This window comes from Leptodactylus fuscus, chromosome 1 (assembly GCF_031893055.1).
Source record: "Leptodactylus fuscus isolate aLepFus1 chromosome 1, aLepFus1.hap2, whole genome shotgun sequence".
NCBI classification, from domain to species: Eukaryota; Metazoa; Chordata; class Amphibia; order Anura; family Leptodactylidae; genus Leptodactylus; species Leptodactylus fuscus.
In genome coordinates this window covers 144,356,007-144,381,304 of record NC_134265.1, presented here as the reverse complement: position 1 = coordinate 144,381,304, position 25,298 = coordinate 144,356,007, and the positions used below count along the sequence as shown (strand labels likewise).

Genomic DNA, 25,298 nt, shown 5'->3' with positions numbered 1-25,298 from the left:
ATCTTCATGCTCCGGCAGCTCTCAAGCTGGCCTGCCGCTGAACTTGTTCCTCGCACCGTGCCTGTAATTGTTCCAGCATCTCAGCAGCTCACTAGGACGCCATATAATGAGTGTGTTGTTGGCGTCGATGATCCCCCTCATCTCTGCTGGAGGAGAACGCTGTTGACTTCTGGCTTCTTTCATAGCTCTCGCTGTTTGCAACAATTTAGATTTTCTTTTTCCCGGCATATTTAAAATTGGCAATGTAAATAAATAAATAAATAAATAAATTAATAGAAAAGTAAAAAAAAAAGGTCAAAATAATACGCCAATAAAATGCCATTATGAAAGGTTATAGCATCACCCCCCGCACCATACAAAATAAAAATTACCGTAACGGAGAGGAAAAACTGTTTTATAAAATTTTTTAGTAGCACTTTGTTATTAAATAAAAGAAAAGTGAAAAACCAGACACAATTTCCCTCCTATTTTGTTTATATTTTCCCAAATATAAAAAAAATTAAAACACATGCAAAAACAAAAATATAAATATAAAGTCCTATGTGTCTGAAGTGGTTAAAAACCCATTCATTTCAATGGGTTTTTAAAACAATCCACAGGTGTCCATTTTCAGCCTCTCCGCCGTGTATCGTCTCTTTTGAACGGAGACCAAAGTCGGACTTGCAGGACTTTATTCCTGTACAAAAATAAGGATACACCTCAAAACTGTATTTTTTAACATTGAGGTCTATGGAAGGTGGATTACAAATGGATTACAATGGATAATCATCTGTTTGTGCCCATTTTGCAATCCGTTTTTTCCTCAGTGCATGCTCAGAACAGAGAAGGGGACAAAAAAAAGGGATTGGTGAAAAACTGACACAAATGGTCCATTTTTTTTTTTTTTTTTTGACAGACACCCATTGACTACCCATCTAAAAAGACAGATTTGGGTATCCTCTGTGTAACAATTTGGAATCCTTTTTACACAAGACAGTGTTTTATTTTTAAACTGTTTGCAAGCAGACGGACACTAAGTGCAAGTGTGAATGAAGCATATCATGTATCTTGCTCATTTATAGATGTCACTGACGCTAGGTTCAGCTTTCCGTTCCTCAGGTCTACTTGCGAACTCAAGAAACAGAAACCAAATCCACTTAAAAACTGGTTACCCACGGATCCCATAGACCAGGGGTCCTCAAACTTTTTAAACAGTGGGCCGGAGGCAGAGCAGGTCGCACAGACATCGGGAGCGGTGCCCTCCAATACATAAAGTGAAGTGCGCTCCATGGCCTGGCCCGAGCTCCCCAGGAGCTTCATTATAAATGCACGCCTGCCGGCGTTGTCGGCGGGGCCAGACATAAGTGCTTGGCGGGCCGCATGTGGCCCTCGGGACGCAGTTTGAGGACCCCTGCCATAGACTATCGTGAAGTCCATTGAGTTTCTACCCAAAAAAATGTGGAGCGAAAAGTCCTCCTTGCAGGACTTTTCTCTCTGCATTTTTCAAGCAGATTTAGGGAAGGAATCCCTGAACAAAGAGCAGGCTCACGTGTGAACCGCGCCATAGAAATTATTTCCTTTCGTTAACAGCCACATCTAGTCTCAACATTTGACAACGTGAAATACATACAAGTGTATAGCTAAGTAGCATTTTATTTCCTTGGTTAAAAACATTCATACAGTCATGGACAATTCTTCATAAAGCATTCTGTGTTTTATAAACCAACTTATACTAAGAATTCACATCTTCAAATACATCAGTTTTTTCAAAGACCTACAGGAGGGAAACCAACCATTCCAGCTCTTATGCAATTGCTATGTTTCTAAGGCGTCATATTTAGTGTAAGTATAATGTGGGGGATTTATCATTTATTTACGTTTCTACGATTTTTTAGCACACATCTCTATTTACATCTTAAATATTACCTTTTTGACGACTTGTGCCCTTCACATCACTTTTTTCATGTCTTAAGAGTAGGAGGCACGGTCTCCCACAGCCTGTCACTTTTATGATCATTTATCCTGGCACAAACTACTGCTCAAATTTGTGCCACGACATAGATGAGGTTCTGGTGCACGTTCTGCAGAAAATGCAACTAATCTATTAAGACACTTAATAAATTAGGCACATTTCAACTCACAGAGAGGACCTCAAATGCCTTGGTACATCTCCCCCAGTGCTTCTTATAACATGAGTGGAAGGGTCTAAAATGTATGGAACTGTTCACACTGCCCGCAATGTGTTTATAAGACCCTGAATAATCTGGAGCTGAAAACATAGGTTTTCTATCAAAACTGATCCCATTAAAAGGGTTCTCCAGAGAGCCTATGAGTACTTACTTCTGGCAGGTTCCTTTGGTCACAAAACCAGGGTTTCCGGGCTGGTTCCAACCACAGGTCATGTGATCAAAACCAGTACCCAGACCTCAAGTCAATACACCTCCTCCCTCCTCTCCCACATTCACTGCTAGTTACTTGTATTATAGGGGCTGGCTTTACTATTATAATGATGTATTTGATAAGGTTTGAAAATACATATATTCCTTTTGTTTGCTGTCTTATTGCAAAAACATTATAAGTTAAAGGGGTTGTCCCATCACAAGGATCCTATCTATACTGCTTGTTAATGTGAATGTAAGACGTAAGGGAGAGGAGCTGCTTTCATTTCTGAACTCGTCTTCTGTTCTCCCAGTTATCAGGCTAGCTAATTCAATTGTGTTCATTATGGCAGAGATAGGCAGTCTCTGTATGTAACACAGAATGGAGTTGCTCCTGCCTGTACTTCATAGTCCAATATAGTGCATATAGTGTTGTTTAAGGACCTTTGATGACATCACAGGCCCTTCAGCCTATGCGGTGGGTGGAGCTACACGCTAATTTGGGGGCAGAGTTAAACGGCAGGTTGTATGTGAAACCCCGCCCACCAAATGATGCAAGAAACCAGGAAGAAAGAAGATTTTACAGCAGTGAACACTGGTGAGTATGCGACGTGGGAATACCCCTTTAATCTTTGATAAGATGTTATATGCTGCTTAAGAAACATGCTGTGGGGCTATATAATAAGATGGCGCCTGCATCCAGGATGGGTGCAAGAAGTTAAGTGCTTGGCTTTGTGCCAGAAGACAGCTCCCTAGTGACACAGCACAGGACCGGGCGTAGTTGGCTATATATGGAACTACTTATGCTTCTCTTTTACATAATCAAGATATACTACACCAATCAGAATTGAATATTAGGACTAATATTGCGGTTTCTTTATTTCTTTGCTGGCTATTATATTAACCCCGTGTTGCTTTAATAAAGCACGTCAGTGCACTCTCTTCATTGCTAAGAGAGGAGTTAATACCAACATTTTGTGTCTGTTATCAATACCTCGTCGCTAGTCCTTAGTTCATATCAATTAGGACAATGACAATTATCTGAGGGATTTGGTCAGTTGGTCAACAAGGAGTACCCTGACCTTTCCATATTCAAACAGGTAACTAGCAATGAAGAAATGAGTGGAGAGTGGAGGTGGAGCAATTCATCGGCTGGGTGCTGGTTTCAATCATTTGACCCAGGTCAGAATCGCCTGGAAACCTTGGATTTGTGACCTAATAACCCCAGAGGAATATAGTACTCACAAACACCCTGGAAAACCCCTTTGAGAAAGGGGGTGATGATATAACAGAATATAACAGCATATGTGGCAGTCTGTATTCTGTCTGTGGAGCAAACTTGGACTTTCATAAAATATCCTGTATGTTCTGACCAGATGCTTGGAAACCCAAAGGGTTTGACTTTCCAGTTGCTATAAGGAATCACTGTAAATGCAGCACTTTAATAACAAGAAGTGAACAGTCAGTGATATTTGCTTGGAAGGAACATAAAAATGGCACACTATACATGAAAAAACAACATCAATGTTCTCTTTTGATTCCAGTTTCTATTTTCATACAATATTTTACAATAAAAGGTACAGCTAATGGTTAATATGAGTCTTTTTGAAGTATACAGAATAAGGTGCACTTCAGGACAGCAGTGTCCAAAGCTTAACATTGTCATACCAGCACACAAAGACGCTAAGATCATAAACACACTATTGCATGTTGGGACATTTGTATAATAGTACACCGAATTGGTCAAACTTTAAGAAACATTGCTGTTTTTAGGATCTTTACCTCCAGAAAGAATAAAGTAAATCAAATTGAGGATACCAGATGTAAGGAAGTTCAGAACCTTTTAAAGGCTAAGGCCCTACGTATGCAAAAAAGCGCTGCAGGAAAAACTTTGCTGGCAACACATTGCGTTTTTTCCCGCAGCACTTTTCACAGAAAGTGACTTTCTACTTCCATTATAGCTACAGGAAAACCGCCAGCGTTTCCATAGCTATAACTGACATGCTGCGCTTTCCAAAACTGCAACGGTTTTGGAAATCACATCGTGTCTACAGCGTATTTTTTCCTGCACTTTGGGGATGGGATTCGCTAGGGCCAATGCACACAGTGTTTTTGGGCACGGGTTTTCACACGGAATTTGCACAGAGAAAAAAACACTAACATTCCGCTCACGGAAAAAGGAGCTCATTGAAGTCAATGGGTGGCTTTTTTCGTACGGATTCAGATGCGGATTTTGCATTGACCTCTAGAATCCCATACACTAGATAGTGTCTGTAAAACACCGCTTCCACCACGTGGGGCCCCAGCCAAAGGATCAGAATAACTTACGATCTGTAAGTTCAACACATTCACACGTTCTGGCTAAAAATGTCACTCTGCATTTACAGTTTGTCATTGCTTTCCGTACCAGACCATCTATCTCATTAGCCAATGCTACAGTTCATTCTGATTCCAACATCGGACCACAGAATCCAGTTTACTTTTCTCTATATTATAATAGTTCTGAATGTAATATCTGGCATTTTAACTTCATTATTCATAAAGAAATTCCCAAGTCACTGTAAATAAATAGGCGACTATATACTTTAGAATGGACTAGAACACACACCTTTGAAACGATAAAATACAATAAAATTAAATACAAAGTTGCTGACATTGTTGCTGTAAGACGTACAGTATATTCCAGGCAAAAGGCTTGTAGCAGTTTCCCAAAGATTAAATATCTGATATTGAAGTGTAATAGTAATAATAATAATTTACTTTAACTTTCATACTTGAAGTATTGTATTATTATACTTGGTAAATCCCTGCAAGTGTTTATTAATGTTATCTATGCTTAAGGACACATTCAATGTCAAAACACCTAAGCAAGAAACATTCGCCTATCTAAAGTCACCTGAATGTCTGTTCTCGCCATGCCACAGTTGCAGAAAATCTAGGAAGCTGCAGTATGGGGCGTTGTTTGGATGGGCTTTTACACGATACAGCGGTTTTAGCCAACTGTGCATGCATGGATGGATGGGCCATGAGGTTCTCTCTAGCTAACCAGAGAGGGAAGGTGGTGGTGGTGGTGGGTGTTAAGTAAATGATATGTTTCTCCTACTGGATATATAACAGCGCTTTGTAAGTTTACTTGAACTACTAGTTTATCTAAAAATATTTTATTGAAGGCTCAAATAATGCACTTACCATAAGTGACAAAAATAAAAGGTCCAGAACAGACAGATTCATCCTATTTTAAAGGAAAGTAAAACAGACTAATATGGAAATTACTATAATCTCTTAAGCATTGTATTCATTTTTTTTTTCAGAAAGAGACAAATACAATACTACTTTAGAAGTCTCACTTTTCTATGAAGCCCAAATTTAGTCAGGAAAGTAACAAAATACTATGCTATGCTTTGTATTTTACAGATATGACAAAAACTAAAATCCAAAATGGCCGCCCTCCTTTAAAAGAGGACCTTTCATCACTTGGGGCACATGCAGTTTTATATACCGCTAGAAAGCTGACAGTGCGCTGAATACGGTTCCGGTACCATAGCTCTTCACCCATCAGAAGGTCGTTTCTGACAGTCTGTCAGGTACGCCCTTCCTCACAGTAGTGCCTATAGCGCTGTACTGTGAGAGCGACAAGAAACGCCCCCTCCCTCTCCTTAAAGTACTCGTCCATAGACGAGTACTGGAGGAGGCATTCCTCACCGCTGAGTGATAAGCAACTCCCCCATCTCACAGTACAACGCTATAGACGCTACTGTGAGGAAGGGCGTTCCTGACTGTCAGAAACGCCCTTCTGATGGTGAAAAGCTATGGTATCAGCACAGATAGCTCTTCACTGGGGGGCACACATCGTGAAAGCTTTCAGCGGTATATAAAACTACATATGCCCAAGTGAAGAAAGGTCCTCTTTAAACAGACCCGATGGACTTTGTGATCTTCAGGCTCAGTGATCCAGCTGCCCGTACTTTGGCTCTGATGAAGGGGTACGCTATAAGTAGTGTGTAATAAAGCCCTGAAACGTATTATCCGTACCAATAAAATTCTACGTTTTATCAAGTACCACAAGTGTATTGTGTCTTGTGTTCCCAAGAGAGAGCGTGCATCCTGGCATTTTGGGAAATCTTTCCCTACCACGCATCCTGATACTTTGTATTTTCATCAAAATAATTCCATGATACTTCCGTCACACATATAGAAGGAAGAATGCTTTCTCGAAAGATATCTTTTTGCAGTATGAGGGAAACTAAAAATTTCAAAGTAGAATCTTGAAAAATGGTCCTACCACAGTTTGTCTAGAACTCTAGTTCTGCACTAAACTTAATCTCTAGAGCAAATGGACTGTGCTATAACTGAAAAAGGTAGGAAGAAAAAAAAAACAGCTAAATGAAATCCTTAAAGGGGTTGTCTAGCCTGAAATTGTTTTATGGGCATGTCATCAATATGAAAAGATAGATCTTCAGTATGTGATTTGTGGGGGTTCAACACACGGACCCTGCACAGATCAGCAGCTCTGGCAGGGGCCTCCTCTGGCAGCTTCCAACACTGGGAGACTGCTGCGACAGCTAACATGTGCAGGGTCCAGATGTGCGGGGTCCCAGTAGATTTACCCTACCATCATTTATGCCAGATTCTTGGTGTAAATGATGACAAATCTATGGCAGCTATAAGCTGGTATACATTTCAATCTAGGCATGGGAGGTATTAAAACTAGCATTGGACACATTGGTCTTGATAAATCCCTCTTATCTCGCTGAATGTATACTGTAAAATTTGGATACAGAAGAATTGAGCTTGGATCTTGAGTCAGTGTGTCAATTTTTTATGTTCACAAGAATCTTATGTATTGATTTTAGGATATCACATATAAACAGTCTATATGTAAATCTAAGGGCAATCTGTTACTAGGAAACTTGATATCTAACTAACCACAGTGCATTGTATAAACACCATCATACATTTAGATAGACACATCATTACCTTGAAAAAGCGGTTTTTGGAGGCTCCGGTATGCCCCCATTCCACTTGGGCCTCATTTGCATAAATTTAAAAACAGCTTTTTGAAGAATATGATGCTTCTATTGGACTATCTAAATGTATGATAGCGTAGCGCTGGGTCACACGGTGGCTCAGTGGTTAGCACTGCAGTCTTGTAGCGCTGGAGTCCTGGTGTTCAAATCCCACCAAGGGCAAAAAACCATCTGCAAGGAGTTTGTATGTTCTCCCCGTGTTTGCGTGGATTTCCATCCCATATTAAAAAAAAAAAAAGTATGATAGCGTAGAGCATAATGTCTCCTACAACACACAGTGACAGGTGTTCTAAAGAGTTTCCTGGTAGCAGACTCCCTCCAAAGCTTATGTAACCTTTCAATAATTCAACAGTACAGTGTGTATACATAAGTAATAACACGATTTCTGACCATGGTGTGGCTTATGCATTTTTAGCAGTTCCACACTTTCTCCATGCACTGCCTCTAGTTTTCAGTTCTCCATGTAGTGGACAGTCGATAACAGTCTTACTCACAAAGAGCACCAGGGTAATATAACTATCCAAAGTTTCTTATATTGAGTCTCACAATTGATGAATGTAAAGTTAGAGGTTGTCAAGTTACTACAACCCTTGGTCCTGCTATGAACTCACCTCTAAGACCCCAGCTGAGAATGGGAGGACTGTACTAGGCTATGTTTTACTTGGTTACCCATTCATTTTAATAGAAAGCCAGTGGCTGCACATTCATGGAGCAAATTCACAGTGAAATGATCTGATCAAAGGGTTAAAGTAGCTGGACCTGCAGTGATAAGAGAATTGTTGAATAGGTTCAGTTTAGCAATGGGTCATCGGACTAGAATAGTTCCTTCATAAAAAAAAAAAAACACAATAAATCATATAAGGGTAAGTTCACACTGAGTTTTTTGCAGGCAGATTTTAGTGCAGAATCCGCCTGCAAAAACATCTCCCATTCATTTCAATGGGAGTCACTTGCAGTTTTTTTTTCACCTAGTGCTTTTTTTCAGCTAGCAGAAAAGCGGCATGCCCTATCTTCAGGCGCACTTCGCAGCTGAGTCACCCGCGGCGTCTGCAGCTCGAGACTCCCTCCTGATTAGGCCCATTCATCCGGGCCTAATCAGGAGCATCCTGTCGTGGCTAGCTGCGCAAAAAAGCCACACGGCAGAAAAGTTTTCCGCCGTGTGAACTAACCCTAAGAATTATTGGTCACTGACATTTTGTTACTGCAGTAAACTAGATCATGTAAATGTGTGCCTAAACTTTTACAACATGTCATAGAAAAAAAAAAATAAACCCCAAATTCCTTCTAGTCTTCAAATGAAGAAAAAAAGAAGAAGAAGAAGATATGGAGATATGGACAGTAAGATGTGTTGATATTGAGACAGAGGTGAACATTACAGTGAACACATACTATAACTGTGAACAATGAGCCTTTAACAAAGTTTCCAACTAGTGGAAACGTAACAGTGCAATAATCAGCAGAAAAATATTACACCTAGGAGTATATGTCTGTAGCAAGAAGTACTAGAAACACTGTGCAATAAACAATACTGAATGTGGCTTTTCATGTATGTCAGCCATCTGTACATACTAACAGTTAGAGAAGTCATCTGAATTGATTCCTGCGGAGAAAAAACATGCAACATAAGCGGGAGGACAAATGACTCCACTGTATATGGCCCATAGCAGGACCCAACAAAAAGTCCTCTCAAGCCAGCAATTGCTATATTGTTTTTATTGGCTCGAGTAGCACTTGGCTGACTCTATCAATGCTTCATTGCCAAAACCAGGCAATGTTAACATTCCCTTTGAGTTTGTACACTCTTCAAGCAAGTTCGTGAGACTTCAGAATCTGAGAATCCTTCATCTTCTACCACTGAGGTTTCAAAGTCTGCAGCAGTGTCTGGGAGATCGGGGTCAGCTTCGTCATTGCTTTCTGCGCTGTAATCCACTTCTTCCAGAAAACGAGGCTCATCATCCTCCAAGACATATGTAGTTGGACTGGAAATAAAAATGTAAAAAACACATATGAGTCTGAAATATCAGCCATTCAAAATTCTGTATGGTTCCCAGACAACAACTTGCATTTCTTACTAAATATCATTACACACCTTAGAGCAGAGTCTTCCGAATTTTATGTTTATTGAACACGATGTCACTGCAATGAAGGATCGGCATGTTGAATTTCAACACTTAATCCTGTTTTTCTCAAGTAAAACAAACTTCCACCAGAGTGGCTTATTCCTTGCTCCCCATTCACTACACATGGCATTCTGATTTGTAATCTATCACATGCAGAATTTTGTCCCTGATATCAATCTTAAGTCTGATGTGCTGATCTTGAACCTATAGTTAGTAGTTGGTCCATCCATATACTCAGGAATAGCAACCAAGTGTCTAAGTTCCAATGAACGGAGAAGACAGATCAGGTTCTTCTGATCATAAAATGGTTGCCTTCATGATGGATCCATTAACTTAAAGGTGATTTTCCTTACTGCTCTATCCCAGCCAACTAGAATATTTGATAACCAATCACTAGATGGGTCTCATGGGTGTCAGATTAAAGGAATTTTACTGCACTAACATAAGTGTTCCCAGTAAAAAAAAAAAAAAAAAGCCCATGATGTTGCTTAAAGCCTCCAGGCACAAAGAGTTTGCTCTGAAAAGAAAGAAACAAGCTCTCTACACCCAGTTTCATTGCTCTCCTGTGGGGCTAGATAAACATATTTGCGGAGAAGCTTTAAGTGCTTCTAAATATTTCATCGGATAAGTATCTCAGACAAGCTTCTACAGCCTGCTACATCTTCATTTTATTCCTAATCAAATAATACACATTATATTGATCTAAAACATTGTGCACGGATGAGTTTCAAGCATCGTAATAATATATTAACAGAAAGCCACAGAAATGGCCAGGTCAGAGGATGAGCATGTCTATTACTAAAAGTCCAAGTCACACTGGAAAAAGAAGACCAAGTTAAGAAAGGGAATAAGAGATGAAAAATGGATGAAAATATCATAAATGTAAATGTGTGTATATCTCTCTCTATATATTTTTATTATTATTATTATTATTATTATTATTATTATTATTATTATTTTTAATTTATGTTTTCATTCACCATGTTCTCCCTCTACTGGCACATTTTATGAAATTAGTTTAAAGCATAACGAAAAGTAAAGCACTAACGCATATAACTCACAGACTGTTCTCTGTAGACATGTCATCCATAGCACTTGCTTGTTTTTAACTTTTACTCATGTTATTTATTTATTTTTTTTTACCCTTTTTATTTTATTTGTACAGCACTGATGTCTTTTCCTCCATTAGACAATCCATTGATTTGAACAGGCACTGTGTAATGCTTCATTTCCCCTGTGGCGGCGCTGCTCAGAAACATGACACTTACTGCCAGGATTCCCAACAGAAGGGCACTTTGCATACTGTCAAAGGACCTTACTCATAAGCAGAGCTTGGCCAATGAGAAGACCCCTATTAATGATGCATTCAACTTAATATGTATACTTTATAACTCCTATGCGGTGAGACATGCATCATTGCTTCCAAGCTCTTGGCATGGATCAGAAGCTGCAAGTTATGCCTCGGTCATTAATCAGACACCAGAGACTGGGACCATGGATATATTCAGTAGGCACTAAAGCCATATACATAATGCAGCTATTTAATCTCCTGTAATGTACTGTATGTCTGAAAGCTCTTTTACATCAGGTTTTAATGTATTTTGCACATGCTTGCCTATATGGCAAATCATAACTCTCTTCTGAACACATACTGCAACTGTCAGAAAAACCAGCCACATTGTACAGGCAGAGCATAAATACAGGGGATTTCAAACATGTAGATTAAAAGGGGTTTTACCTTGAAACAAGTTATCCCCTATCCATAGGAAAGGAGAGAATTGCACATCAGTGGGGTCCCACTGCTCAGGAATACAGGGGATGAAAGGAGTAGTGGTCGGGCAGTGCGCACATTGCTTGGACCTCAATTGATCTGCAAGTCATCCTCTATTCTATGGATAGGAGATAACATGTTCTGTTGGAAAATTCCTCCAAGGCAATGCATTTCAGAAACTTCACAGATGAAAATAGGCACTCAAGTGGAGTAATGAAACTGGTTTGTAGGAATCCATTTATATACACAAGTACAAAAAATACAAACATACACACATGCATACAAGTGTTTCAAAAGAGAAGTCCTATTAGATAAGGCAATTTAGCAGACAACTACTGGGAAAGCTACAAGCGTTCACTCCCAATAATCAGCCTGTGTAATAATAGTGAAACTCAGTCGATGAGCAAGTGTTTGCTCCTTCATCAGGTGATACGGTATTTCAGCAGAATGAAGCATATACAATGGAAGTATATGCTGGGGAAGAAAATATCTTTAGATGTATCACCACCCTAAGGCCCAATGCACATTACCAAGTTCCGTTCGTTGAATATGGTCCGTGTATGGACCATATATGAACTCTGCCATGTGCATAGAATTCACTACATCATAACCAGTTATGACTGCAGTAAGTGCCTGAACAGCATGATTGCTACTATACTATACTGACAAAGCTATCAGTTCCATAAGGTAGCCATTGGGAATTTCCTTTGGGAACCTACTGCATCCTATGACACTATGATTCCATACTCCATGCATACAGCCAAGTTCAGTTTGGGACATGCGGTCCACACACCAACTGTTTTCCACAGAAAAAACTTGGTCTTGTGCATGGGCCTAATCTAGCTAAAGTTACAAAAACCACGTATCCAGTTTTCAGTGATTAACGTCTGACTCCTGAGACCTTGATGATCCTCTGAATCAAGCTTTTTTTTTAGTTGCAGTAACACATTGTAGTGTGCATTTGAGAAAAGTAACACATTTTTAATTTAATGCGCATGGGTTACAGTTGAAATGCATAGTAAAAATGTGCAGGGCATTTCTGTAAAAAAAGAAAAAACAAAACAAAACATGAAAACCTTAATTTTAAAGTGCAGAGAAAACACAGCCCTCCATATACTTCTCATGCAGAATGATTCACCAATCTCCTAAATTTACTCGCCCACCAACCTCCAAGTGGCTTTAATATACCAACCACCAGGACCAACCACTGCCTTCATTGACCATTTCACCAATTGGCTCATGCACTTCCTCTCCACTGACACCCCACTATTATCATGGGTGATTTCCTATCCTCATTGACTAACCACTCTTTTGCCTCCAAACTCCTACTTCTCACCACCTCCTTTTTATCCCCGTATCTTGACTTTTCCTTCACCTTTGAAACAATTGACCACTCTCTCGTCACAAACTCTCTCATCCCTTGGCATCACCAACTTAGCCCTCTTCTGGATCTTCTCATAATTCACCAACTGCACATTCAGTGTCTCCCACCCACCTCATCACAACCTTTTTCTGAAGGTGCCCCCCAAGGCACTGTCCTGGGACCCTTCCTGTTCTTCATCTACCCCCTCGGCCTTGACCATCTTATAGAATCCCACAGTTTTTAATACCATTGCTACACCAATGAAACTTAAATATATCTCTCTGGATCAGACATTATCACTATGTTGGCCAGAATTTCATAATGTCTAGTAGCCATAGCCTCCTTCCTCTCCTCCAGCTTTCTCAAACTCAACATTAGAGTATGGAATTCATCCCACCTCATATTGCTTCCCTACCTGACCTATTAAAGTTAATGGTACTACACTTACCCCATTCCCACAGGTCTGTTGCCTTGTGATAATTCTAACTTATCCTTCAAGCCACACATCCAATCCTTCATTTTCCCCTGCCGCTTCCAACTCACACACACACACACACACACATTTTATTGATGTGTTGGTGGGAAGAGGCCACCATTATATCAAAGGAGATGCTCTTCTGATATTGACCTAAATTGCTTTCTGATTAAAGGTTACACCAAGAAGATTCTCTGTTGGTCTTAATGAATCAAGAAATTCTATGCAACTCTTCAGTTTGTTTGCTTTTTATATAAGATGAAAGACCTAAGACAGACAGTTATCTTTGTTGTAGAATGAACATAATGCTGACCTCATCAAATGCATCAGGTTTCCAGGTTCTAAGGAGAACTTTCTTATGCATAATGTATTGCTAGAGACAAACAATAGTGTTTATGCTAAGGAAACATTGGCTAAAGAGTGGCATAGTACACTATAGTAAATTCATTTTTTTCTTAAATACCATTAACCTAAGGCTCTAAGCCTATGGTACAACAACATAGATCCTAAAATATTCCACCTAACATTGGTAAATACATAGTTATGACCATGATGTCACTGTAGGCTAGTAAAAGCTTTCTCCAAGACTGGATGTTGATAGCCTGTGATCTACAGCATGGTAGACCATTCTACAGTCTTACTGATCTAACAGTAAAGAATCCTCATCTATGATATCTGAATGCCACCTTTCTCCCAAACTAAATAAACCGGCTATAAGCTCCAATAAGACGCGGCCAGGGTCAGGCAAAGCTTATGATTGTGAGCTCTAACACCGCCCTCCTGACAATACAAAGCCTAAGTTGTATATGAAGCACCTAACTGCTCAGGAACGGTGGGGGCTAGAGACAACACCGCCCTCCTGACAATACAAAGCCTAAGTTGTATATGAAGCACCTAACTGCTCAGGAACGGTGGGGGCTAGAGAAAAAATTCCAACTGTGCCATAATCAGCAGAGCAGCTATTATTAAATGAGGGAAAGAGCTGGACTTGCTGGAGGTGGTGAAAGGTCCCCTTTAAAAGAAGTATACAATCTATAACTGTTAATGGTAATCTCTAGTTAAAAGGGTTCTCCGGCCCCAAATCTTTCCAGCCAAAAGATAGGTAATCAGTATGTTATGATGTCAGAGTCAGACACATGGTCCTTGCACAGCAGCCACCAGGTACAAGTAAATAGGAGTGGTGCAGCAGTCCTGACCACTGCATAGTGCTGCTTCTGAGGAATTGAAGCTCTGATCCAATCTGATCCAATCATTTGCATAGGAGCGGTCCTGCATGTACTCCCCCTGCCCACTAGTAGCTTCCGGAGGCTGCTGCAACAGCTGATCTGTTAGGGTCCGGGGGTCAGATCCCAATAGACCACATACCAATTACCTTTCCTGTGGATAGTTCATCAGTATGAAAAAAAAAAAATGATTAGGGGCTGGAAAACCCCTCTAAGCATTCTACTAGGCTTAGGAAATGATGCTTCTGTAAACGAAAAGCGCCATTCTTTTTTGTAAATGGCTCTTTGTTAATGTAGTCATCTGAGAAGCATTATAATAAATGGAGTTGTAATCACTTCATCAGGAATTAGTCTGTGTGTTTAACCTACAATATGGTTATACCTTTAAACAGAGCCGTGTGGCGGAGTGACAAAAGTGCAATCTGTGCATTAATTATTCTCTCCATTTGCATGCTATCCAACACTTAGCAGCGTAAAGCGTAATGGGGAATTGGCATAGTTACAAACAAGGCAGCTGTTTTATACTTCTGGAGTTTCAAAGGGACAGCATGCACATAAATTCATTCTCTCTTAAAACTGCAGAGAGCTGCTGGGGTGATCAATTCCCGCAAGCGCCCCTCCATGCTATCATTTCACTGTGATAGCTGGCTTCTTTTCATAACAGCAATATTATTCACATCTGTGTCGGAGACACAGAACAGACAAGGAGGAAACACTCACAGAGCTTCCACTAGTTTCTTGGGGCATAATAAAATCCCACAATTTGTCAATGCCACTGGACAGCAACATGGGAAGAGCTGACTAAGAACACGTAACACATCATACGTCTCAGTCGTAGGCTTTAGCTCGGTTCACTGCTTTAGTTTCTACTGCAAGGTATGAAAGTAAAGTGAAGACTATATAGAAATGAGAATGTTTATAAGCCAGTCCACAGTTACCTATATCTGCATATTAAAAATGTAAAGTGAGGGCAATGGAAGCACGGTAATGTATGTGGCGGATTCCATTTACTTCCTATAACTGGGTTACTGGGTGGTATTCTGGAAGGATTCTTCCATTAAATAACATCTTTATAGCGGTGGACCCACGAACAACATTTTTCACTTACCCTCAGGATAGGCAATAAATATATATGATAGTGATCTTCATCAGTCCCATAGAAACTGAATGGAGTGGCTGTGTTAATGTGTAGCCACCACTGCATTCAAACAGGAGACCCCTATTCTCATGATAATGAGGGTCCAAGCAGTCATGCAGACCACCTACTCTCTGGATAGGTAATATATATATATTGTTTGTGGGCCAATCACTTTAAGGTGGGACATTAATGATTCACTGTTGTGGCTCTGGTATCAGGTACTCTCATCACTAACAGAACTACAAGGTGATGACACTTGCTGGGGCACCCGGGCTCTTCTACCACTCTTCTGTCATCAGCAGGGGAAGGAACTGTACTCTGTCCCATTCACTAGAACAGGGTTGAGCTGTAATACCATAATGGCTCTGCGCTAGATACTAAATGGGTTGTTGAGCTCAATAAGGTCAGACTGATGCCCTATCCCATGGAAAAGTGGCCAGAAGTTGTATACATATATACAAAGTATGAATAAAACAGATGTGAAGTATATAAAAACATGGCTAGCTGTACAAAGAGCAAAGTAATGTTCAACCAGGGAGAAGATCATTTTCTGGACCTTTACTGTGACTAATTCATATACAGTTGCATTGCTTGGTGGCGAATGGTGTCGATTTTGTGACAGGTCTAGAAGTGGCGAAGTGGCGTTATTTCCATTTTTTCTGTTTTTATATTCCAAGTTGTTATCAGGAGAGGTGATCCTGTACCAAATCCTTTTAATAGATATACATATAACTTTATTCTTACTTCCCTTTACTATAAATTACGTTTATTTTATATAGTTGTAAGTAATCTGGAATCATAATGGGACAAGGCGAAAACTTAACTGTGTCCTGAAAAGCCCCAGAATATATAACTTAATACACGGAAAGAGCACTGCAGGAAGACTAATGTTCCCTGTACGACTAATGTTTGCTGCTGGTCTAATGATTTCACCATTTTAGAAAGTATTGCTTGGGATTAAAGTAACAAAATAAAATCAGAAACATATCAATAATTCAAGTGCTGTGTTTGGTGCTTACTCACTATCAATTATACTCCTCACAACTGGGAATCGATGTAACCATCATAGATTACTTAGAGTCATCAAATGGCCAGCATGTAAAGTGAAACCATAGAACACCATAATATAATGAAGCAATAGGTAATTGAATATTATTCATTATTTCTTATATTATAGCAGTCCATGTAAAAGCTTTGGCCTATAAATAAATATACTTGGATCTCTTGCACAACTATGGTGGGCCTCTCCTTAGGTGGTACACGTTACTGCACCTTTACTGTTCTATACCCACAAATTTTACATACTAGCTCATACAGTTAGTGCACGTAACAGAAAAAACTCGATTTATTCGTGGGGCACATACAAATTTGTGACGTGAAAAGAAAATGAAACTCTTCAGGACAGCACTTTTTTTTCCATTCCATCTTCTTTCAAGGTGAGCTGTTTTTACTGGAACCATTATGGGGTATACCCATATGGGGTATGTGTTTTGGTTAATTTTTGAAGAAATTACATTTTTGGGAGGATGTGACCAAAAATTGGCAATACTCGAACATTTTTTGTTTGAATTTTGGCATTCTTCCTGCATGATAAACATTTTTACATTTTAACACTTTGGGCATTTTTGTTCATGGCAAACCCAATTATGTTTTTTTGTTTGTTTTTGCTTACTTATGCATACCTTATTTTTAGTCACAATAAGGGGGGTTGAACATGTGATTGATCACTCATACAATATACTGCAATACTTTTGCATTGTAATCATTTTGCCTGTACACCGTACTTCTATTACACCTTGCTGGTTCCAATTGACCATGACATCAAAGAGCGCCAATCAGTACTATCACTGATAGTGGATGGTACCAGCGGGTATTTGCAGTATAACATAGGCACCGATCGCATACTGCCATACCTTCCCAATGCACATGTAATACTGAGTTAAATAGGTTGTACAGGCACATTTTTTACATTTTAAATAGGCTGGAGGGAGGTGAAAAAAAAGTCACACTCATCTGTCCCTGGTGCTGGGGGTCCTCCCAGTGCGATCCAGTCTTCTCAAAGTGAAACTGCTCACTGGCTGTGACGTCCTGAATCCCTTCCAATGAAGCTGCTGATTGCCCAATCAGTGGCCTCAGGAAGAGGCTGGGATGTCACAGGTAGTGACATCACATGCCCTTCGCTGAGGCTGCTGTTTGGCCTCAGAAGTCACATGTTGCAGGGATTTCAACGGACTGTCCTCAGAAGCACCAAAGCACCGTGGAAAGGGAAGCATAATTTATTTTTTTTTCCACTGCCCCGGCTGATTTTTGCCTGGACAATGCCTTTAAGAACTGAGGTTTTTTTGTTTTTTTTCATTAAGTCAGTGCCATATCCAAAGGGTTATATCTTATCTTTTTTAATTAATTTTTTTATTTATTTATTTATTTTTATAAACAGGGCCAGCTGTAGTTTTCATTCACAAAATACAGGCAATGGTGCAAACATCATAACAACGTGTGTTCTGATGGACAAGAGGTCCAGAAACAGGTAAGGGAGGAGAAGAACAGGGGAGAAGAAAGGGGGGACGAGACAAAAAGACACTGGAGGAGACACACAGAGGCCAAAGGGTAAAACCAGAAGGAAAGGCAGAGGTTGCCAGGGCTGAGGGAGGGGGGGACCAGGGAGAGTCATGAGAATAGGTTAGAGAAGTTGGATAACTCCCGAAACACTACCCACGGCTGCCAGAGGGTCTCAAACTTAGAGGTGGCAGGAGAATCCTCCGCAACCAAGGCCTCCATATATATCTATTTTTAATCAGTAAAATAATTTTTGGGGAGCCTTATTTGTTGCTGTATGCTTATTAAATGACAAAGGAAGCTGCCCCGTTCTGTTAAAGGGAACCAGTTATATTTATTTGTAACCGTAAACCACCCACAGGTCTTTATTGACCAACTGTTTCGTGTTCCAAATATCCCTTATCCTAAAGCTGTCCATGACCACAATGGCAAAAAACCTTTTACCTAGAGATGAGTCCAATGAATCTCATCAGCCGCCGCAGCTACACACTACAGGCCCAGCGCATGTGCCCTAAAGCCATGGTGTGGTACTCCAGCTTTAGAGGCAAACACAAGTGTCAGAAGGAACTAGAAATAAATAAGATAGGGCAATCTGAGACACTAAACCACTTCCCTATAAGAAACTGTGGGTAGTTTAGTGTCTCAATCGGACCTAAGAGGTTCCTGTTAAAGACTTTGGATGTTTTGGTTGGTACTGACTGCAGTATCTGATGTCTTAAACTGCCGCAGTAGTAACAATGCTGTATGTTACACCTGCATTTACTCTAGACAATATGGACAGTACCCACAAGAGCTCAGTCATGAATAAATACTTCGTAAAACAGGTTTAAGCAGAGTTAATATATTAGTCATTGATCAATTATTGATTATTAAAGAGCTAGAAGGTGTTTTTCTTTTGTAACCTGCAAAGTAGGGTCAAATAATGACTTCTGGTCAATAGAATTCAAAAAGAGGAGGCTTTAATCTACCTGCCAGTTCTGTGGAATGTTCTATGGCAGATCTCCTGGCTAAATTTACAATTCTTATTTTTTTTATTGCTATATTGACCATCAAAAGCACAGATGACCCGATGGAATGGAACAGAGTTTAAGACATGTACAGCTCAAATTAAAGAAAAAAATAAATTGTCACAGATTGAAAAACTACACTTCCCAGGCCTTTCTTAGGCCTAATTGTTTGATCATAAAAAGCCGAACCTCCTAACAAGATGTAGCCAATTTTTCTTCTAGCAAAAAAGTTCCAGACTCCATTTGAGAGTTGCATAATTTTTTTGGCTCCTTGTTAATATTGTCATTGCATCTGCCATTACAACTTCTTGGGTAAGAGCATTCAAGGTTATAGACAGTAAATAAAGGTTTGCTATTAGAGATGAGCGAACACTAAAATGTTCGAGGTTCGAAATTCGATTCGAACAGCCGCTCAATGTTCGTGTGTTCGAACGGGTTTCGAACCCCATTATAGTCTATGGGGAACAGATACTCGTTAAGGGGGAAACCCAAATCCGTGTCTGGAGGGTCACCAAGTCCACTATGACACCCCAGGAAATGATGCCAACACCTCTGGAATGACACTGGGACAGCAGGGGAAGCATGTCTGGGGGCATCTAACACACCAAAGACCCTCTATTACCCCAACATCACAGCCTAACAACTACACACTTTACACACTCAATACCACCTCTCTGACAGTAGGAAAACACCTTGAAACATGTGTATTTGGCACTTGCAGTGAGGAGAGCTTGTCACCAGCAGTGAATTTGGCCCTTGTAGTAAGTTGAGGTTGGCACCAACATTTGTTTTGAAAATCAGGGTGGATTGAGCCTCTAACCAGCAGAGTTTGGGCAAATTCATGGTGGAGGGAGCCTCTAAACACCCCAGTTTGGGCAAATTCATGGTGGAGGGAGCCTCTAAAAACCCCAGTTTGGACCAATTCATGGTGGAGGGAGCCTCTAACCAGCCCAGTGTGGGCAAATTCATGGTGGAGGGAGCCTCTAAAAAACCCAGTTTGGACCAATTCATGGTGGAGGGAGCCTCTAACCAGCCCAGTTTGGGCAAATTCATGGTGGAGGGAGCCTCTAAAAAACCCAGTTTGGACCAATTCATGGTGGAGGGAGCCTCTAACCAGCCCAGTTTGGGCAAATTCATGGTGGAGGGAGCCTCTAAAAAACCCAGTTTGGACCAATTCATGGTGGAGGGAGCCTCTAACCAGCCCAGTTTGGGCAAATTCATGGTGGAGGGAGCCTCTAAACAGCCCAGTTTGGGCAAATTCATGGTGGAGGGAGCCTCTAAACAGCCCAGTTTGGGCAAATTCATGGTGGAGGGAGCCTCTAACCAGCCCAGTTTGGACCAATTAATGGTGGAGGGAGCCTCTAACCAGCCCAGTTTGGGCAAATTCATGGTGGAGGGAGCCTCTAAACAGCCCAGTTTGGACCAATTCATGGTGGAGGGAGCCTCTAAAAAACCCAGTTTGGACCAATTCATGGTGGAGGGAGCCTCTAAACAGCCCAGTTTGGGCAAATTCATGGTGGAGGGAGCCTCTAACCAGCCCAGTTTGGACCAATTCATGGTGGAGGGAGCCTCTAACCAGCCCAGTTTGGGCAAATTCATGGTGGAGGGAGCCTCTAAACAGCCCAGTTTGGACCAATTCATGGTGGAGGGAGCCTCTAAAAAACCCAGTTTGGACCAATTCATGGTGGAGGGAGCCTCTAAACAGCCCAGTTTGGGCAAATTCATGGTGGAGGGAGCCTCTAACCAGCCCAGTTTGGACCAATTCATGGTGGAGGGAGCCTCTAAACAGCCAAGTTTTGGGAAATTCATGGTGGAGGGAGCCTCTAACCAGCCCAGTTTGGACCAATTCATGGTGGAGGGAGTCTCTAAACAGCCCAGTTTGGGCAAATTCATGGTGGAGGGAGCCTCTAAAAAACCCAGTTTGGACCAATTCATGGTGGAGGGAGCCTCTAACCAGCCCAGTTTGGACCAATTCATGGTGGAGGGAGCCTCTAACCAGCCCAGTTTGGACCAATTAATGGTGGAGGGAGCCACTAAACAGCCAAGTTTTGGGAAATTCATGGTGGAGGGAGCCTCTAACCAGCCCAGTTTGGACCAATTCATGGTGGAGGGAGCCTCTAAACAGCCCAGTTTGGGCAAATTCATGGTGGAGGGAGCCTCTAAAAAACCCAGTTTGGACCAATTCATGGTGGAGGGAGCCTCTAACCAGCCCAGTTTGGACCAATTAATGGTGGAGGGAGCCTCTAAACAGCCAAGTTTGGACCAATTCATGGTGGAGGGAGCCTCTAAAAACCCCAGTTTGGACCAATTCATGGTGGAGGGAGCCTCTAACCAGCCCAGTTTGGGCAAATTCATGGTGGAGGGAGCCTCTAAACAGCCCAGTTTGGACCAATTCATGGTGGAGGGGGCCTCTAACCAGCCCAGTTTGGACCAATTAATGGTGGAGGGAGCCTCTAACCAGCCCAGTTTGGACCAATTAATGGTGGAGGGAGCCTCTAACCACCCCAGTTTGGACCAATTCATGGTGGAGGGAGCCTCTAACCAGCCCAGTTTGGACCAATTCATGGTGGAGGGAGCCTCTAACCACCCCAGTTTGGACCAATTCATGGTGGAGGGAGCCTCTAAACAGCCAAGTTTGGACCAATTCATGGTGGAGGGAGCCTCTAACCAGCCCAGTTTGGACCAATTAATGGTGGAGGGAGCCTCTAACCAGCCCAGTTTGGACCAATTAATGGTGGAGGGAGCCTCTAACCACCCAAGTTTGGACCAATTCATGGTGGAGGGAGCCTCTAAACAGCCAAGTTTGGACCAATTCATGGTGGAGGGAGCCTCTAAAAACCCCAGTTTGGACCAATTCATGGTGGAGGGAGCCTCTAACCAGCCCAGTTTGGGCAAATTCATGGTGGAGGGAGCCTCTAACCAGCCCAGTTTGGACCAATTAATGGTGGAGGGAGCCTCTAAACAGCCCAGTTTGGGCAAATTCATGGTGGAGGGAGCCTCTAACCAGCCCAGTTTGGACCAATTAATGGTGGAGGGAGCCTCTAAACAGCCAAGTTTTGGGAAATTCATGGTGGAGGGAGCCTCTAACCAGCCCAGTTTGGACCAATTCATGGTGGAGGGAGCCTCTAAACAGCCCAGTTTGGGCAAATTCATGGTGGAGGGAGCCTCTAAAAAACCCAGTTTGGACCAATTCATGGTGGAGGGAGCCTCTAACCAGCCCAGTTTGGACCAATTAATGGTGGAGGGAGCCTCTAAACAGCCAAGTTTGGACCAATTCATGGTGGAGGGAGCCTCTAACCAGCCCAGTTTGGACCAATTCATGGTGGAGGGAGCTTCTAAACAGCCAAGTTTTGGGAAATTCATGGTGGAGGGAGCCTCTAACCAGCCCAGTTTGGACCAATTCATGGTGGAGGGAGCCTCTAAACAGCCCAGTTTGGACCAATTCATGGTGGAGGGAGCCTCTAACCAGCCCAGTTTGGACCAATTAATGGTGGAGGGAGCCTCTAAACAGCCAAGTTTGGACCAATTCATGGTGGAGGGAGCCTCTAAAAACCCCAGTTTGGACCAATTCATGGTGGAGGGAGCCTCTAACCAGCCCAGTTTGGGCAAATTCATGGTGGAGGGAGCCTCTAACCAGCCCAGTTTGGACAAATTAATGGTGGAGGGAGCCTCTAACCAGCCCAGTTTGGACCAATTAATGGTGGAGGGAGCCTCTAACCACCCCAGTTTGGACCAATTCATGGTGGAGGGAGCCTCTAACCAGCCCAGTTTGGACCAATTCATGGTGGAGGGAGCCTCTAAACAGCCAAGTTTGGACCAATTCATGGTGGAGGGAGCCTCTAAAAACCCCAGTTTGGACCAATTCATGGTGGAGGGAGCCTCTAAACAGCCCAGTTTGGGCAAATTCATGGTGGAGGGAGCCTCTAACCAGCAGAGTTGTGGGAAAGCAGGGTGGAGGGAGCCTCTAACCAGCAGAGTTGGTGGAAATCAGGGTGGAGGGAGCCTCTAACCAGCAGAGTTGGGGGAAATCATGTTGGAGGGAGCCTAGTATTAGCAGAATTGTGCAACGCTTATGGTGGATGAGTATGAGGATGCGGAGGAATTGGAGAGGTTGAGTACAGACATGGAGTTTCATGTTGGGGTGCTTTACACAGGTGGGCACAAAAATGAAGGCTCTATCCAGTGGTGGTTCATTTTTATCAAAGTGAGCCGGTCGGCACTCTCAGCTGACAGACGGGTGCGCTTGTCAGTGATGATGCCACCGGCTGCACTGAACACCCTCTCAGATAGGACGCTGGCGGCAGGACAGGACAGCACCTCCAAGGCATATAGGGCAAGTTCAAGCCACAGGTCCAACTTCGACACCCAATACGTGTAGGGCGCAGAGGGGTCGGAGAGGACAGAGCTGTGGTCGGAAAGGTATTCCCGCAACATGCGCCTATACTTCTCACGCCTGGTGACACTAGGACCCTCCGTGGCGGCACTTTGGCGAGGGGGTGCCATCAAGGTGTCCCAGACCTTAGACAGTGTGCCCCTCGTTTGTGTGGACCGGTGAGAACTTGGTTGCCTACTGGAGGAACTGCCCTCCCTGCCGCCAACGTCACATGCTGGAAACATCTCCATCATATTCTGCACCAATTGCCTGTGGCAAGCATTGATGCGATTGGCCCTCCCCTCTACCGGAATAAAAGACGAGATGTTGTTTTTATACCGGGGGTCAAGGATAGCAAAGATCCAGTACTGGTTGTCCTCCATGATTTTGACAATACGCTTGTCGGTTGTAAAGCACCCCAACATGAACTCAGCCATGTCTGCCACAGTGTTAGTTGGCATGACTCCTCTGGCCCCACCGGAAAGTTCAATCTCCATTTCCTCCTCATCCTCCATGTCTACCCATCCGCGCTGCAACAATGGGACGATTCGAAGTTGCCCGGAAGCCTCCTGTATCACCATCACATCATCGGACAACTCTTCTTCCTCCTCCTCCTCCTCCTCCTCCTCCATTAAACGCAGTGAAGCGGACAGATGTGTGGACCTACTCTCCAGCTGTGACGGATCGGATGCTATCCCTAACTCCTCTGTGTGATCTGAGTTATCCCTGATGTCAATCAGGGATTCTCTCAGAACACACAAGAGCGGGATTGTAAGGCTCACCATCGCATCCTCAGAGCTCACCCTCCTTGTGGACTCCTCAAAGACCCGTAGGATGTCACAAAGGTCTCTCATCCATGGCCACTCATGGATGTGAAACTGAGGCAGCTGACTTTGTGGCACCCTAGGGTTTTGTAGCTGGTATTCCATCAAAGGTCTCTGCTGCTCAACCACTCTATTCAACATCTGAAACGTTGAGTTCCAGCGTGTGGGGACGTCGCACAAAAGCCGGTGTTGTGGCACATGCAGGCGTTGCTGGAGAGATTTTAAGCTAGCAGCGGCTACTGTCGACTTGCGAAAGTGGGCGCACATGCGCCGCACTTTCACCAGTAGCTCTGGAACATTGGGGTAGCTCTTTAGGAAACGTTGCACCACTAGGTTGAAGACGTGGGCCAGGCATGGAACATGTTGGAGTCCGGCAAGCTCCAGAGCTGCTACCAGGTTCCGGCCGTTATCACAAACGACCATGCCTGGGCCCAGGTGCAGCGGCTCAAACCATATTGCCGTCTCATCGAGGAGGGCATCCCTCACCTCGGAGGCAGTGTGCTGTCTGTCCCCCAAGCTGATCAGCTTCAGCACAGCCTGCTGACGTCTACCAACGCCAGTGCTGCAACGTTTCCAACTCGTAGCTGGGGTCAATCTAACAGCGGAGGAGGAGGCGGTGGCGGAGGAGGAGGCGGTGGCGGAGGAGGAGGCGGTAGAGGAGGAGGAGGAGGGGGGTGTTCTTCTCGTGTCCCTGCCAGGAATGTTAGGCGGGGAGACGAGGTACACCGGGCCAGTTTGGGAAGCAGTCCCAGCCTCAACTACATTCACCCAGTGTGCCGTCAGTGAAATGTAGCGTCCCTGTCCGCATGCACTTGTCCACGCGTCGGTGGTCAAGTGGACCTTTGTGCAAAGCGCGGAACTAAGGGCCCGCCTGATGTTGAGTGACATGTGCTGGTGCAAGGCGGGGACGGCACACCGGGAGAAGTAGTGACGGCTAGGGACGGCATAGCGAGGTGCCGCAGTTGCCATCAGGTCCAGGAAGGCGGGAGTTTCAACAAGCCGGAACGCCAACATCTCCTGGGCCAGCAGTTTAGCGATGTTGGCGTTCAAGGCTTGCGCGTGTGG

General features: G+C 42.9%; 1 protein-coding gene across 1 annotated transcript in view; it reads right to left on the bottom strand.

The window, feature by feature from the left end:
- Window positions 1-1,614: 1,614 nt before the first annotated feature.
- Window positions 1,615-25,298, bottom strand: part of AGTPBP1 (ATP/GTP binding carboxypeptidase 1) — a 136,955-nt gene continuing 113,271 nt past the window's right edge. Inside the window, exon 26 of the mRNA XM_075278003.1 lies at window positions 1,615-9,363. Coding sequence (XP_075134104.1) covers window positions 9,159-9,363 — 205 coding nt within the window. The 3' untranslated portion in view covers window positions 1,615-9,158. The remainder of the gene's footprint in view (window positions 9,364-25,298) is intronic.